We start from the raw sequence: 17,500 nt of genomic DNA on the forward strand, positions 1-17,500 counted from the left end.
CTCTCTAGCTCAAAGACTTGAGACTTGACTTGGACTCTACTGTAGCTCAAAGATTTGAGACTTGACCCTCAAAGTACTGTTGGAGTCGAGACCACCTAACCCGAGACCGAGACAAGACCAAGACCGAGGGGGAGCGAGACTGAGACCAAGACCACACAAATGCGAGACCATTTTCAAGACCATTTAATGACCATTTAACCTTTACACCATTGCTCTGCTAACAACTAAATAAATCATTATTTAAGAATTATAGTAAAATATAAATGGCTGTTCAGTATATACTCAGTGACAGAATGCAATCCTTTGATCTAAAAACTCTTTAATTCCATATCACTGACCTTCAGAAAGGCTCAACACAGTGGACAGAATTAAGCATAATGTGCATGAACGTGAGGGGAGGGGCTACAGTGTTAGAAGCTTTCAACCTGCAAGCTTATTGGTTGCGATTGAAGGAGGGATTTTTACACCCAATCACAGTAAAAAAAAATTACACAGGCAAGTAATGATGTCACTGCAGTTGTGGTCTCGGCTGGTCTTGAAATAAAATCCCGAGTCCGGCTTGCCCGAGACGAGACCGAGACCGATGGAGGGCGAGTCCGAGACGAGACAGAGACCATCAAAATGTGGTCTTGAGACCGGTCTCGAGTCCTCCAACACTAAACACAGTTAGTGACGGACAAGCCCGTCTTTTATTGTCACACAGTCACACACCAACACATGCGTGCGGCCACAAACACACTCATGCTGACGGTGGCCGGTGAAATTTTTCCTCTGCATTTGACCCATCCTGGCTTGTTGGGACCTGTGCGTGTGCAGGTGTTCCCCATATAGCCTAGGTGCGTTCCCCCACTTCTCTAGATAGCACTACACCTCTGGTCGTTGCCATCATCCACACAAGTCCTTTCACGTTCCCCCTGTAAGGTTCTTGACATGCATTGCAGTTCCCTCCTCTGTTCTCCCCAACACTTTATTTCTGTTCACTTGCTGCATCGCTCCTCTTCACTATATCGCTCCTCTTCACCAATAGAATCTCCATCCAAGCCCATGTGTCCCTAGTAGTTTTTTCCCCCCAATATTTTATTTTCAATTTTTTATGAAACAGTACACAAGACAATACAAGACAGACAGGCTCAGACACAGGAAGAAAAAAACAAAAAACAAAAAAAACACATGCCTGTACATTATTGACATTTAACATTGCAATGTGGTGCTCCCAGCTGCTCAATGCGCATATGTATGTAATAGATAAAGTGCTTGGGATCTCATGCAAGGGGTCCACAAGACACCAGCCGGGCAAGCCAACCATCACCCCCAACCTCAGTCACCTGTCATTCTTAACCTCGTCAAAGTGGGCCAGAAACGGTTCCCAGATAGTTGAGAACCTCCCAAGCGAATTGGTCCTCAGGGACCTGAGTCTCTCCATCTGTATAACAGAAATCATGTCCATCAGCCATATCCGAAAAGAGGAGGAGAGGAGGACTTCCCCTAGTACTGTTCTTCATTAGTCTGTCTGCCTTCTTCAGGAGAGACATGAAGCCTGCCAAAGGGACACCTTATGGAGAGGGCTACATGTTGATGAATGACCTGCACTCTCATGCTGCTGACACTTGATGGACACTCATCTGGGCTCTCATTGATCCCTACTAAGGATGAACTAAAAGAACGAGTAACCTATCTAGTGACTGTGCCACACCTGCATGCAATTTCCCTGTTCAATTAATAATCAGGCTCATTTATATGCGTCATGTGGTAATTGGCATTGACCATTTATGGTTGGATTGGGGCGGATCCACATGCGGAATGTTCCAGTTAGACTGTGATCGATAACGGGGTAATTGCCCGCAGCAGGCGTGGGCACTTGTCTTCCAAAATGTGAATTGGCATGAATTATTGGCTTATGTTGTCTTGTTTACTTTATAACTGTTGTGTATTTTTTTTTACAGCACTACCTTTCCCTGGAGTACCTTTGCAAGAAGACAGTAGATTGTGAAACACAGATTGGATTACATAGATAGTTAGTTACTAGTTACTCATAGTTTTAGTAGGGATTCTAAACACATATTGCTAAATGAGGCCCCTGGTGTGGATGGACTGGTTCGCGGGCTGCCACACAGACGTGCGTTTGTGTACGTCATGGTGTGTTGGTGTCTTTTGTGTTCCTCCCTGGTATTTTCTTTTACCTTTTTAATGATCTAGGGAAGGTTGGCTGAGCACACTTCAGCAACACATTAAATTAATACATTGACTTACATCACATTCACACCTGGGAGTTGCCCAGTACAACCGCAGTCCTTTACCTTTGGCCACTGAGCAGCTCCACTGGAGCAGGTAGGAGGTCAAGTGCCTTGTTCAAGGTAGGCTCTTTGTTGAGGGAGGGGAGATTGTTTGTCATTTTACTTTGCCCACCCACATTTTCCCAGCCAGCCTAGGGATTTGACCCCAGCGACCTTCCAGTCATAAGCCAGCTTCTCTAACTTCTGGGCTCTAATGTTACCGCCGGCTCCGAATATCCGATCCTAAATATCCTTGATCTCAGAACTGCCTTGAACCGCCTTGACACCCCTAAGTGCTCCCTCTCCTCCTCTTCCCTTCAGCCTCCCCTCCTATTGGCATCTCCCATTCATGCTTACCCCTTTGTGTCCAGTAACCTCATCTGAGGATCTCAGTCCATGGCTGACACCCAGCCTTCAGCACAACATCCTCGCGTCTTATCAGGAGCATCCATTTGCACAACAGCCAGCGCTTCACACACCAGCTCACCAGTCGCCAGCCATTCCTGACCAGCCATGACCTGAGCTCAACTTCTGAACCTTTCCACCAGCAACACTGATCTCCGGGTTCATCAGGATGTTTCGAATAGCCACATCATACTGTCTGTCTGTCACCATCAGTTATTAACAATGGGCCCTACATTATCCACTGCAAGGTTCACATTAAATCAACGGCACGTGAGATCATGGTAAATGGTAAATGGCCTGCATTTATATAGCGCTTTTATCCAAAGCGCTTTACAATCAGTAGGTACATTCACCCATTCATTTGGGTGAATGTACACAGGCAGGCTACCATGCAGGGTGCTGGCACACCATCAGGAGCAATTTGGGGTTCAGTATCTTGCCCAAGGACACTTCGACATGCAGACTGGAGGAGGCGGGAATCGAACCACCGACCTCTTTTATCCAAAGCGAATAGTGGACGACCTGCTCTACCTCCTGAGCTACAGCCGCCCCACCCACAGATCATCAGTCTGTGATTACATGACTTATTCAGAGGGAACTCGTGAATTTGGCTGGCTTTTTCAAAGGGTAATAAACAGCCTAAGTTGCTGTGTGAGTGTGACCAAATGGGTAACTAACTAACCTAACTTTCCTCTGTGTCTTTCTCCGTATCTCTCCCTCTTCTCTCCGTTTCTCTCTGAGCAGAAGAAGGAGCGAGAGTGCATGCAGTTGCGTATCGGTGTGCTGCGCAGTGAGCTGGATCGCCAGAGGAAGGCGCTGGGCAGGGAGATAGACCTACGGCAGAAGGAGAGAGCACAACTTCAGAAGAAAGGTACAAAGGTTTGATAGTTCACACTGTGACACACAGCACTGCCTTTGTATGAAGTGGGATTTCTATGTCCACTTTCTATGTCCCTTCTCTGCCCCATGATGACTTTGATGGTAAGGGAGAGTAAGGATTTGTTTCATCCATCCCATCACACACAATATTTCATACACACACAACGGATTGAATTTTGACCGCACATTTTTTGAAAGGATGTGCCAACCGTACGTTGTGGCATCTTCAAAATTACACTGATTGACCCTGATGTTACAGGTCAAAGTTGCAAATTTGAATAACCAGTTATTCAAGTACATTTCAAAAAGTGCAGCCCACTGTGTGACAGTGCCAGTAGAGAGTATTTGACTACAACGACGTGACAGTGCCAGTAGAGAGTCTAGTATTTGACTACAACGGCGTAGAGACGAGGAGTGTAGTAGTATTTAGTATCGGATTAGCATCCCATTGGAATGTTTACCACCCAAGCCTGCCGCAATTCACTCTGTTGCCACTAATGGTGCTGCATGACACAAGCCCTGGCCCTGTAAGTGGCCTTAATCTAATAGTGATGAAAAAAAACAAAAACATTGTCCAGTAAATCCCTCCCAAATCCTGCACTCCGTCCATGCTTAACCACAAGGTTCCAATGCAGCTGCACCAACTGTAAAGAGAATGGAGAATGTCAAACGACTTCTGAACGTCACAGATGGAGGCTACAGATGGGAGATCACTTGAGAGGGATTTTTTTTTTTTAAGTTGAAGAAATAAAGAGAGAATTTGGCAAGTATGTTGTCACCAACAAAGACTGGCTGAAAACTTATATTGCCTGATGTCTTGATGTTGCTATGCGAGCATGACGCGAGTAAAAAAAAAAAGAACAAGCAACTTAGCTAGATGTTTTGATTAAAGTTGCAGGCCAGCACTTGAGTTTTCATTTCCTCCTTGGTTAGCTATAAAAACAATATAATAATATAATAATAGCAAAATGTGCTATAATAATGTCGCTGGACCTGCTTTGCCTTGGGCCATCACTTTACCTACATTACTGAAAGCATAGGCCTAACTAGCATAGTTTTATGATGAATCCCACTATTATACTATTATGGCTTATTAAAGAATAATGTATCTGTTTGCTCAAAGCTCTGATCCCTCCCTCATTAAAAACAAGCACGAATTCACAATACTGTTAGCTTTGACCTCATATGCCAATTTCCGAATTACAGGATGGCAGGGGCAGCCCAGCCTACTCTGCCTCTGCCACCCTGCATTTCCACATTTGCCCTCCACCGCTCCTTTTAGCCAATTGAAAACATGAAAACAAACACACACACACACACACACACACACACACACACACACACACACACACACACACACACACCAATGCCAATTTTCAGCCTCCTAGGGCGAAAATCCTTTTGTGGACCAACCGACAGAGTGACTTATAGAGCTGCTGGTCACAGCTAAAAAGGTCTTCAGTTATTGTTCATGTTGCACAATTTCCTTTCCCTGTTATGTTACTGATTAGAGGGCCGATTGTGACCGCGCACCTCACAAAGCAAAATCTAATCATGGAAAAAATGCTGTTGATAATTTTTCCTGAAATAGGCAAAGTATTGCATAGTATTTTTATTATGCCTCCGCCGGCAATAGCCAGGCCGGAGGCATTATGGATTCGGGTTGTCCGTCCGTACGATGTTCATTAACGCGATATCTGAGGAACGCCTTGATGGAATTTCATCAAATTTGGCTCAAACGTCCACTTCGACTGAAGAATGAACTGATTAGATTTTGGTGGTTATAGGTCAAAGTTCAAGGTCACTGACCTCAATGAACCCCATTTCCAAGCTCTTTAACGCGATATCTCAGGAACGCCTTGACGGAATTTCTTCCAATTTGGCTCAGACGTCGACTTGGACTCAAGGATGAACCGATTCGATTTTGGTGGTCAAAGGACAAAGGTTAACGTCACTGTGACCTCACAAACACCATTTTCAAGCTCGTTAACGCGATGTCTCAGGAACGCCTTGACGGAATTTCTTCAAATTTGCCTCAAACGTCCACTTGGACTCAAGGATGAACTGATTATATTTAGGTGGTCATAGTTCAAGGTCCCTGCGACATCACAACCCCTCGTTTCATGCTCGTTAACGTGATATCTCAGGAACGCCTTGACAGAATTTCATCTAATTTGCCTCAAACGTCCACTTGGACTAAAGGATCAACTGATTACATTTTGGTGGTCAAAGGTCAAGGTTACTGTGTGACCTCATGAATGCCCTTTTCAAGCTCGGTAACGGCATATCTCAGTAACACCTTGATGGAATTTCTTCACATTTGGCTCAAACATCAAAGTCTGGACAGCCATGGATATCGACTGCTCACTTGTTGGCGGAGGCATATATCCACGGTGCGGGTAGCAAATGCGTCTATGGCTCTCCCTAGATCGGTAGAGGGGGTGGAGCAACAACTGGGACAGCAGGGCAAATTGGCGAAATACAATTGGGGAGAAAATGGGAGAAAAATACAGAAAAAAAAGTATATATACCGTATCCCCCCCAAATAAAAAATAAACTAGAACAACCGCTTCTTTTTCACCTGACAGCAAGGAGTTTCACCAGTAGGATGTGGCAGGATCACGCTATTCCCCGCCAGTTCCCCTCCCCCGTGAACAGGCGCCCCGACCGACCAGAGGAGGCGCTAGTGCAGCGACCAGGACTCATACCCCACCGGCTTCCCACCCGCAGACACGGCCAATTGTGTAGGAATGTACCGCTGCCGGGAATTGAACCTGGGTCTCCGCGGTGGTGTGTGATTTTATTTGAAGGGAAACACCAGTATTTCAGGCTGTCTGTGGGCAGTGGGTGGACTCTGCTCACTGGTACTGGTAGCATGGTGTATTCCCAGTGCGTTTACGAGTACAGTAGTGTACAGTCAGGGCAGCACCATCACACACAGGAAACCTCTGTCACCCTCCTCGTCTGAGCCTGGGAGTCACTCAACACACACACACACACACACACACACACACACACACACACACACACACACACACACACACACAACACACACACATATCCATACATTATATTGAGCATTCCTGTGGTTCATGTGGTCCTTGCCAGGCCACTAAAGCAACAGTGTTTGTGCTCCGGTGTCATTGAGTTAATTCTATGGAGCCTCTAACTCTTGGCTCTGTTGATGTCTGAGACTCTGGAAGTGTTTTACTACTGCAGTCCATAGGGAAATAAAAGCCTTAGGTACTGTTTAATACTGCTTTGATGGACATGCTTATACTCACAAACACATACACACATAAATGTACACACACACACACACACACACACACACACACACACACACACACACACACACACACACACACACACACACACACACACACACACACACACACACAAACACACACACACACACACACACACACAGATATGCAGGTGTAAACAGGCTTGCAACCAAATTACTCATGATTTGATGAATACTACATTCACCAACAAGTTAAGATCTGCACTATGTTGTATAATCGTAGTTTCAATGCATTTATCACGCAGCAGCCTCGGTTTTCCCTTTCTTTTCTTTGGGGAAGGAAATTTGGGATAATCCAGATGGCTTCCTCTGTTTCTCATTCAACTACTCCACATGGAACACGTGCTTCCCAAGGCGCCTGCGTAAATCCCCGTAAGTAAGAATGTTTAACAGTAGGTGAAGGTCACGCTGTGCTCGGCAGCACCATGCACGCACTATACAATGAATCACATCGTTAGCTCTGTAGATTGAATCACATCGTTAGCTCTGTAGATTGCTCGCTTTCATCCAAAGAGGCTTTATACTGTAGATTGAGAACAATCACTATGGATTAGTCCTATACTGGAATAATCTCCAACTAAGGTGATTTTGACCAAGCTCCACTATGATCAATCTGATTTGGGCGATTGACCTAGTTCCTCATCAAAGCCCTGCGTTTTCTCACACGCACGCACGCGCACACACAGCTGCTTTCTAGACCTGGCATGTCCAAAGTCCGGCCCGGGGGGCCAATTGCGGCCCGCGGACCGATTTTAAGTGGCCCTCGGCTTGTCTCTCAAAATATGTGGCCCTCCACAACGTATCGGTTAATCAAGCAAGTTCACTTCACATTTTTCCATTTACTTAACGATGAAAGCACTATCATACAGTTTGTAAACAACCACCAAGTAGGAACAACACAGGCAGAACTACTGTTTTCAGATGGTAAACAAAATCCTTAGAATACTATTGTTTGTGGTGTTGTTTTTTTCATAACCCATATGATGCGAGAAGCAGCTGGCCGGCCCGCCGGTATTTTCACATAATCTAATCTGGTCCCCATTCAAAAAAGTTTGGACACCCCTGCCGACCTGGGATCTGTGATGGATCGCTGTTTGGCCAGAGGGCAGGTCGCCACACTGGACACACCACACTCAGATGGGGTGGTTGTTAATGATTGGCATGGGGTTTGCGTACACACACACACACACACACACACACACACACACACACACACACACACACACACACACACACACACACACACACACACACACACACAAGAAAGAGAGTGCTAAGGAGGGTTCAGGTAGAAGTTTTCTTTGTGTCGCGATCCTGACAAATGGCTCTTTTAATCCTGTGCCTCTATAAGTGTCAGCACTCAGTCTGCAGCCAGGAGAACCCACTGCCCTCCCTCTCTGCAGCCCATTCATGGGCTTTTTTCCCCACAATGGACAGGTGCTTATTAGGAAACAGAAGGAAAAGTACCGTCGGCTACTTCAAGAGGGAAAAATGTATTTTTGGGGGATAAATTGCTAACATTGGGGTGTGTTGACTTTTTTTTTCTCCCCCCCCCAGACTCATAACTCAAAAGCCAGAAACCATATGCTGTTGAGCTCTGCTGTATTTCCATCTTGTTGTATAACTTTTCTAAATTATACAACTTAGAAAATGACCCCCGTCATTAATTAGAGAGGGGAAACTATTGGAGACGGCTGTTTATACTGTTTCATACAGCAGCTAATTCTCTGTCTGATTAGATTTGGATTGGCACCAAAACGTGTTTCCTCTCGAGACGCTGCTGACGCCTTGTCTGTCAAACATGCACATCCTGGAAGAACCTGTCAGTCATATAGATTTGCTCATCAGACAAGCTGCTGGCTTTATATACTCATTCATTTGAGGGATACTACAGTTTCAGTGTTTGTGTTTTAACAGTGATGCGAGCAGCAGTAGCTTTGACGACATTTTTTGATAGGGATGCAACGATTGCAAAATTCTGGGCCGATAACGATGTTTGAAATAACAATTTAGCCGATGCGGATACCAATGTTTTTTTTGTTTTTGTTTTGTTTTTGTTGTTATTTATTGCCCCTTTTTTGTGACAGGGAAACAAAGAAATCTTCATTTTAACCAAACAATTGAACTGTTTTAAAATCTTTTAGCTATATTTTAATGAGCACAAATTCAATCATACAAATTTATGAAACGACCTTTAATATAACCTTTTTTCACGTGACAGCTTAACATCGGTCACTGCCATCCGATGAATGTCATCTTATTTGAAATAGATAGGCCGATGGCAGTAACCTGACTCCGCCAGATAGGGCGGTATTGAGTTCACAAGTTCACGATGTCGTTTGTGAAACAAATGTGAAGCAAACTCATCCATCTGGCAGCGTCAGGTTACGATGGCAGTCAACAAGGTGAATATCGGCTGATACCGAGCACCCCTATTTTCTGACCTCTTGTCAATTGGAAAGGAGCATTTAATTTGCTGAATTGTCACACATTCCCCAGGGCTTATTAAACTCAGGCAACTACGTGAGTTTTATTGACAGTTTAACAGTTGTCTGTTGCTAGCTACTATATGTCCCTAGAGGGCATCTTGTCACGCTCTTTAGGATCTCATGTACTGTGTACCTGGTCCTCACACAGCCCACACAGGGCCCATCAACAGATGACTCTCTCCTCACCAGCGCAAACCTGTTCTTGTCAGGAAACCCACCTCTCTCAAAACAAATGGGTGAGAAAACCCAAACATACAGTGGAGTTTCTGCAGGTGTGTGTGTGTGTGTGTGTGCGTGCGTGCGTGCGCGTGTGTGCTAGCAGATAAAGGTGAGATGTAGGTTGCACTAGTAGGCAAAAGTATTATTTTGTTTATTATGTTGATTAAAAAGAAAACTGTGTTGTTACAGTTAAATGGTTCTGCTTATTTTTATTCAGTGTTAGTGCTGGTTGGCATACCAGCTTAGAGGTACATTATCGCCACCAACTGCAGACGCATTACAGTCATTTATGGGCTACACTAATTTTGTTTTGTTTTGTTTTTGTTGTAAAATTCGATATACCGGTTTGATACGTTTTTTGGGCGAATATCGAACCGGTTTCAGAATTTTCAAACAGACCCATGCCTAGTGAGATGAAAGTTTGGTGTGTGTGCCTGCATTTTTCTTTTTTTTTAAAGGGACCATTAGATTGTCGCATCAGACTTGCTAGCGCCTGCAGTGTGCACGCGCACGTGCGCGTCTTCGTGTCCCTCTCGGTCAACCCCGGACAGTGCTAACATAACGAGTGTAGAAAAGCACCGGCGGGCGGTATCATCCTGATGACAGGTTAACGACTAGCTGTTCAATGGCCGCTGACTTACAGTACAGTAATGGCGGTGAGCTCATAGCGGCGGAGTGTGAATTTAAGCAGGGATGGAAGCAGTTTTTTGTTTTTCACTAGTAGTCACACAAACACACAGTCACTAAAAGGTCCACACACAGCGGGACGTCCAACCCAATCGGTAACACAAGACAGATTTCCCCCCTCCTGTGATTTACATGAAAAAAGGGCCTTCTCTCCTCCCCTCAGAATGAATGGGCTTGGGGTTTTGGTGGGGTCACAATCTTGTCACAATTTCCTCTCGTCTAATCCCCACCCCCCGCACCCCCCTTCCACCTTGAGCCGACGGCATAAATCAGCCCTGTGAACGGCGTTTATTGTGCTTTATAACAGTAGTTATTCTCAATGTCAGTGGCGGAATTTCCCCAGTGTGAGGAACAGAGGGGCTGTGAAGTGTGTGGAGGTATTTGTCACCTCAGAGAAAAGGTCTCATGTTGAAGCTATCATCATTAGCCTCACTTACCAGCAGCTCAGCCTTACAGTGCTACATCCTTCAGCTGGCAGCCATCTTGACTGAGGGCGAGGGTCGACAGGTACTGCAGTCCAACGCGCTGCCTAATGACTTTCTACTTTCCTCCTGCCCTCTCCGTTAAGGCGCCCGGCATGGTTCTGCGCAACCTCCACTTGGAGCCTTGCCGTCGCCGAGCGGCGACAGCGAGACAGCATACTCGAACGTAACTCGGAGCGTTGGCTGCGGTACATGTCCAAAACGTTATCGTGTCGTTTACCAAGAACTTGCAATCATGTCGGTGGGGGGACATTTTATTGTCCCTCCATTTCAAAACTCATTCCGGTGAGCCTGCAGAAGGCTTTGCTAGATGAGGGACAAGCGCTGTTAAATGAGGAAATGGCATTTCCTCATTCCTCACAACAAGGAGTTGACGCCGCGGAGTCACATTTTCGAGGAGCTGCACGCCCCCTCCGCCAAGCTGCGCCGATAGGACGCCCATCTGCGGCGACCCCCTCGGCACAGTCAGCGCTGGCGATTTTGCTCGAGCATAATTTGCGCTTACGGTAATTTCTCGCTCCGTCTCTCTGTCACAGCCACACACTCCTCTCCGTTAACTTCTCGCTCCGTCTCTCTGTCACAGCCACACACTCCTCTCCGTTAACTTCTCACACCGTCTCTGTCACAGCCACACACTCCTCTCTGTTAACTTCTCACACCGTCTCTCTGTCACAGCTACACACTCCTCTCTGTTAACTTCTCACACCGTCTCTCTGTCACAGCCACACACTCCTCTCCGTTAACTTCTCACACCGTCTCTGTCACAGCCACACACTCCTCTCTGTTAACTTCTCACACCGTCTCTCTGTCACAGCTACACACTCCTCTCTGTTAACTTCTCGCTCTGTCTCTCTGTCACAGCCACACACTCCTCTCTGTTAACTTCTCACACCGTCTCTCTGTCACAGCCACACACTCCTCTCCGTTAAGGCTCCGTCTCTCTGTCACAGCCACACACTCCTCTCCTTTAACTTCTCACGTCTCTCTGTCACAGCCACACACTCCTCTCCTGTTAACTTCTCACACCGTCTCTCTGTCACAGCCCCCCCTCTGTCACTCCTCTGTAACCGTCTCTCTGTCACAGCCACACACTCCTCTCTGTTAACTTCTCGCTCTGTCTCTCTGTCACAGCCACACACTCCTCTCTGTTAACTTCTCACACCGTCTCTCTGTCACAGCCACACACTCCTCTCCGTTAACTTCTCACACCGTCTCTCTGTCACAGCCACACACTCCTCTCTGTTAACTTCTCACACCGTCTCTCTGTCACAGCCACACACTCCTCTCTGTTAACTTCTCACACCGTCTCTGTCACAGCCACACACTCCTCTCTGTTAACTTCTCACACCATCTCTCTGTCACAGCCACACACTCCTCTCTGTTAACTTCTCACACCGTCTCTCTGTCACAGCCACACACTCCTCTCTGTTAACTTCTCACACCGTCTCTCTGTCACAGCCACACACTCCTCTCTGTTAACTTCTCACACCGTCTCTCTGTCACAGCTACACACTCCTCTCTGTTAACTTCTCACTCTGTCTCTCTGTCACAGCCACACACTCCTCTCCGTTAACTTCTCACACGTCTCTCTGTCACAGCCACACACTCCTCTCCGTTAACTTCTCACACCGTCTCTCTGTCACAGCCACACACTCCTCTCCGTTAACTTCTCACACCGTCTCTCTGTCACAGCTACACACTCCTCTCTGTTAACTTCTCGCTCTGTCTCTCTGTCACAGCTACACACTCCTCTCTGTTAACTTCTCGCTCTGTCTCTCTGTCACAGCTACACACTCCTCTCTGTTAACTTCTCGCTCTGTCTCTGTCACAGCCACACACTCCTCTCTGTTAACTTCTCGCTCTGTCTCTCTGTCACAGCCACACACTCCTCCTCATCCGCAAGCATGAAAAAACGAGGCTGTTCTGATGGATAATTTTTAATTGGAAATGAATGACATTCCTTTCGATTGTTGGCCTATGTTCTCCTCAAGGAACCTATAAAGAAGGAAAAGACGTCACTCACGTCACAGCGTTAAAATTGTGCATTGGGGAGTTCTATTCTTCTATTCTATTGAAGTGAATGGGGCGGGTAGGGTAAATCCCACTATAAACCATCTGTGTTGTTTCATCTTTGATTGAAAAATGCTTCCGCCAGAATAAAGAAAACACATGAATGTGATGTTGTAGTAGTATTATTACTACAACATTACACTACTATTATTAGTATTATTGTTCTCCAAACAGAGGCCTGTACCACGAATGGAGATAAACCGATCTAGGATCTGTCCCCTTGATCTGGTTTGACTTAACCAGATCATTGCAATCAAGCTAAATGATACCACGAAGGGGGTTATCAGCTGGGTCTGTCAATTTAGGATTTCCTTATCCAGCTCTGAGCTCATGCACATGAAAATGCTCGTGCACAGGAGCTCGTGCCCACGAAAAAGGCGTGGTTTGTAACAACTAGCCAATCAATGTAATATGGACAGCTCCAGATTTTACATCGTCAGATACGCCTATTTCCGCCTTCATTGAAAGCGCACATCAAAGTGTATTAATTAGCGGAGCTTTACTGCATGTCAGAATCAAAATCTGCGTTGGATATGAGTCTGTTACTGAAAGACTGTCTAAAGTTACTACTTTTATTCACATAGTCATTTGATTTCTTTGAACAGCGGTTTCTGCCTCCACGAGCCTACAGCAGCTTCTACTCAATAAAACCTGCATGTCTTTTATCTCTTTCATGTCTTACGTTTCCAAAATCTGTAGGCCTATTTAGATTATAGATTTAGAAATGTATGGCTCAATGAACAATAGGGATGTTCATTTTGAAAATTTTCCAAAATCGATAATTGGTGAAAATTAACGATCAATTATCGATTATCGATTATGTTAATACTTAGAAAATTTTAATTTTTTTTTTTTTTTTTTTTTTACAAAATGAATGCCTATGGCAGAAAATACGAAAGACAACGTGTTCTCCTCAATGAACTCTTTATTTCAATGTGTCTCCTCTCCAACACTGCTGTCCCCGGCGCATGCCGGTGTGAATTTCCCATGTTTAAAACAGTTTTGTTGGCACAAAGGCCCGTGCCCAGCCAGAAAACGAGACTATATGAAGCTCCACCTCACGTTAGTCGGCTGTGCAATGGAGTGGGGCGAGGAGGAATGAATTCCACCCAAACCTAGTCCAATTTTTTTTTTTTTTTTTAATAATTAAAAAATCCATCCAAATGCCACAGGATCAATTCCAATCCTTAACGATCAATTATCGATTTTCGATAATTGATGAACATCCCTAATGAATAATGATCTCTATCATTCATGATGTGTTTGGGTGCTCTGATGCAATCATTCCTATAATACCAATTAAAAATAATAATAACTAAATGGACAGGTGCGGACCATGTGCGGGCATAGTTTTCATTGATAAAAAAAAAGCCTATAAATAGCATCTCCGTTGTGCACACGGCACCTTGGTGTGCTTTGGAGAAGTAACATTTTTATGCCGGTGAATAGTGATATTTCTTACCGTACCCGTTCAGCAGCACCGGGGTCAACCGTACTTGGGAGCAAATGAAAATGAATAAATATAAAAACAGGGCCTATTTTAAAGTAGTAAGTAGGCTTAATTTAATTGCAACAAAGGCCTTGATTAATTCAACAGGAGTCATTAATGTTTTTTTCTTTTGTGATTATCACTTGAATGCAATCTATTTTTCATATGGGGATCCTATATGAATGGCGACTCGCTGTTTCCAGATAGCTGATTGGTCAGAAGGTGGGTCTGATCTTATCCTCTGAACTTAACCTGCCCAAGAGCAGGTTAGCCGTGCAGCATGAGTTGCCATCGAGATCTATCTGGGTAAGAAGTGAACTAGCGTCGTAGCATGGCAAACCCAGGTTTAAACCTGAAGTTACCTTGCTAAGACACTAATCTTGCTTCATGGTACAGGCCCCAGATCATGGCTCTGTCCAGCAGCTGCATATAGCTCAACTCAAGCCCCTGTTTGGTCCAAAATAAAGCTAGATTAGCTAAACTACATCATGATACATGACCGAATGGGGCATCAGTCAACATTACATGATGTGTTTTCTTTAATCTGGTGGAAGCATTTTTCAATCCCAAATTGAAAAGATACAGATATGATGGTTTATAGTGGGATTCACCCTGCCAGCCCCATTTCACTTCAATAGAACTGGCCCCAATGCAAAATTTGAACGCTGTGACGTAAGTGATGTCTTTTCCTTCTTTATAGGTTCCTTGGTTCTCCTTCACTCTTTCATCATCGTGACATAGGAAAGTAGATGAAGAGAAGCACATGAGGGCATATAAAAGACAAAGGAAAATGGAGGGTTTATTAATGCCCCTTAATGCATCTGTTCTCTTCCACACAGTGCTGTAATAGACTCTCTGGAAAGAGTTTCACAAGGGACTAGTTCATTTGATATTTGGTTGCAGTGCTTCATTTTGATTTGAATTCCTGATATGCATTATTTGCTCTACTAAGTATATAAAACAGCTAAATAATGTATACTCTATTCTAACTACAGTATAGAATTTAAACTGCATTTAATGCTGTAGGCCTTATGATGATGATCACCAACTCTCAATAATCTGTAATAAACTGTAAAACCATTTACAGTTTTGCAATATGTATCAGATGATGTGCGCCTTTTAAGATGCTTTATGTAGGATTTTCTCATGAAGTAATTCATATTGAACACTGAACAGTGTCAAACTTTTGATTTGATTTTTGATTTAGTCTTTTTCCAAAATTATTCCAGTGCTGGCGTTTCAAAGGAAACCCACTCCTCGGAACATTTATGATGCGTGCGTGTGAGTTTGTACTTTTATGAATGATGATCTGCACGTGGTGTATCCCAGAGGGAGGACACAACAACCATGGAGAGCTGTACAGTAGAACACATTTAAAGTGACGTGACCAAACAGGCTAACACGCACGCACACACACACACACACACGTGCACGCACGCACGCACACACACACACACACACACACACACAGACACACAGACACACAGACAGAGTGCAAGAGTGCGTTTTTTCCCCCTTTTTCTTCACACTGCCATGGTATTTGTTTTAGCCTGTCCGCCCCTGCCTTGATGCACACTGGAATGGGTTAGAGGGATGAAAGGATGAGAAGATGGATGATAGAGCAGAGCTGGGCATTACATAAAAGCAAAAGTTGCAGTCCAGGCCCACGCAGGCAGCAAGTATTGAACGTTGTTTTCAAGTCGTCGCTTAAAAACTGAGGGTTGGCCGGCTTCATCATTCTCCCTCCTGTCCCCAGCTTCCCCGTGCGGGGCCTGTCTGAGCACAATGAAAGGCTGGGCTCCTGTGAGTCAGCCGGTACGTACAGTGCTACCAGACATTTTCTCCCGCAATTTATTTTCCCATAGACATTTCGTAAAATGCTTATAAAAATAGTTTGACTTGGTTAAACCAAACGGTTCAGCTATATTTAGAATCGGGAGCGGCCATAGCACATTTCGCTTTGGAGCAAAACTTAATACTCTTTAAACCCGTATTTTTTTTACGTTTTGGTCCCAGTGAAATGTTATGCGATCTCTCCTGTTTATAAATATATCTGTACTGTTTGGTTTGAACAAGTAAAACTATTTTATAAGCATTTTACGAAATGTCTATGGGAAAACCTCTGGTACAGTGCTGAAGCAGGAATTGACGTTCCACTTTGGCTATCTGTGCCAGGCTCCCTTTGTCGGGCGTCATCCCATTTGATGGGAGGTTAACGGCGTCTTTGCTTAGAACTTGAACCATGAATGCTGCGTCCCAGTTGCACTGGGACTAGGAATCTCCCTGTTCAAAGGTCGGGAACGACCCTGTGACGTCACCTGAACTGGGATTTCCTACGTGGAAACTCGCGGGAACCTCACCTCACCAACCGCGACCTCAAAATCCAATCCTGCAACGACAGTAGTGAAAGCTGTAGTAGTAATACACTATTAGCACGTCTGTCTTATTTGTGCCTCATTAAATCAGTTGTACACACAGTACTGTGTCACTTCTATCTGTGGACATATTGCTATGTTGTTTGTGCAAAATACCGCATCATACGTTGTTGTCAACGGTTATTGCTAACAATGGCTGGCCTGGCAAGAGCTAACCCTGGCTGGGTTTACCTGGGGCCTGTACTACGAATGTTCTATAAGAAGATCCAGGATCTGTCCCTTGATCTGGTTTGTCTAAACCAGATCAGCTCGATTGTAGTTAACTTGTACTACGAACCTCGTTTGCCAGTCGTTAACTCGAACCAGGTTTTTCTAATCAAGTTGAGAGCGCGTGCACATGAAAATGCCCGTGCACATGAGCTCGTGCCCGCAAAAGAGGCGTGGTTTTTAACAACTAGCCAATCACAATGCAATATGGACCGCTCCAGCTCAGAACCGTAGCTTTTACAGCGCCAGACACGCCTATTTCCTCATTCATCAAAGCCATCTACTACTATGTCAGAATCAAAATCCGCATTGGATATTATTAGTCTGTTCCCTAATGACTGTCTAAAGTTACCAGTTTTATTCACATCAGTCATTTATTTGAAGAGCGGGTTCTGCGCCCACGTATCCTACAGCAGCTGAATTCACCCTCTCAATAAACTGCGAGTGGAAGTAATGTGTAATGTCTCAGTCCAAAATCCGTATGTATAGACCATTTAGGCTCAACGAATAATAATGATCTCATGATGTGTTTAGTCGCACTGATTGAATAATTCCTAT

The 17,500-nt window shown here is 44.8% G+C and overlaps 1 protein-coding gene across 1 annotated transcript in view; it reads left to right on the plus strand.

Annotated features, from left to right (window-relative positions):
- uvrag (UV radiation resistance associated gene) overlaps positions 1-17,500 on the plus strand; it is a 234,200-nt gene that overhangs the window by 54,271 nt on the left and 162,429 nt on the right. The window contains exon 8 of the mRNA XM_083641143.1: positions 3,423-3,549. Coding sequence (XP_083497269.1) covers positions 3,423-3,549 — 127 coding nt within the window. The remainder of the gene's footprint in view (positions 1-3,422; positions 3,550-17,500) is intronic.

Source organism: Poromitra crassiceps, assembly GCF_964638095.1.
Source record: "Poromitra crassiceps genome assembly, chromosome: 1".
Taxonomy (NCBI): Eukaryota; Metazoa; Chordata; class Actinopteri; order Beryciformes; family Melamphaidae; genus Poromitra; species Poromitra crassiceps.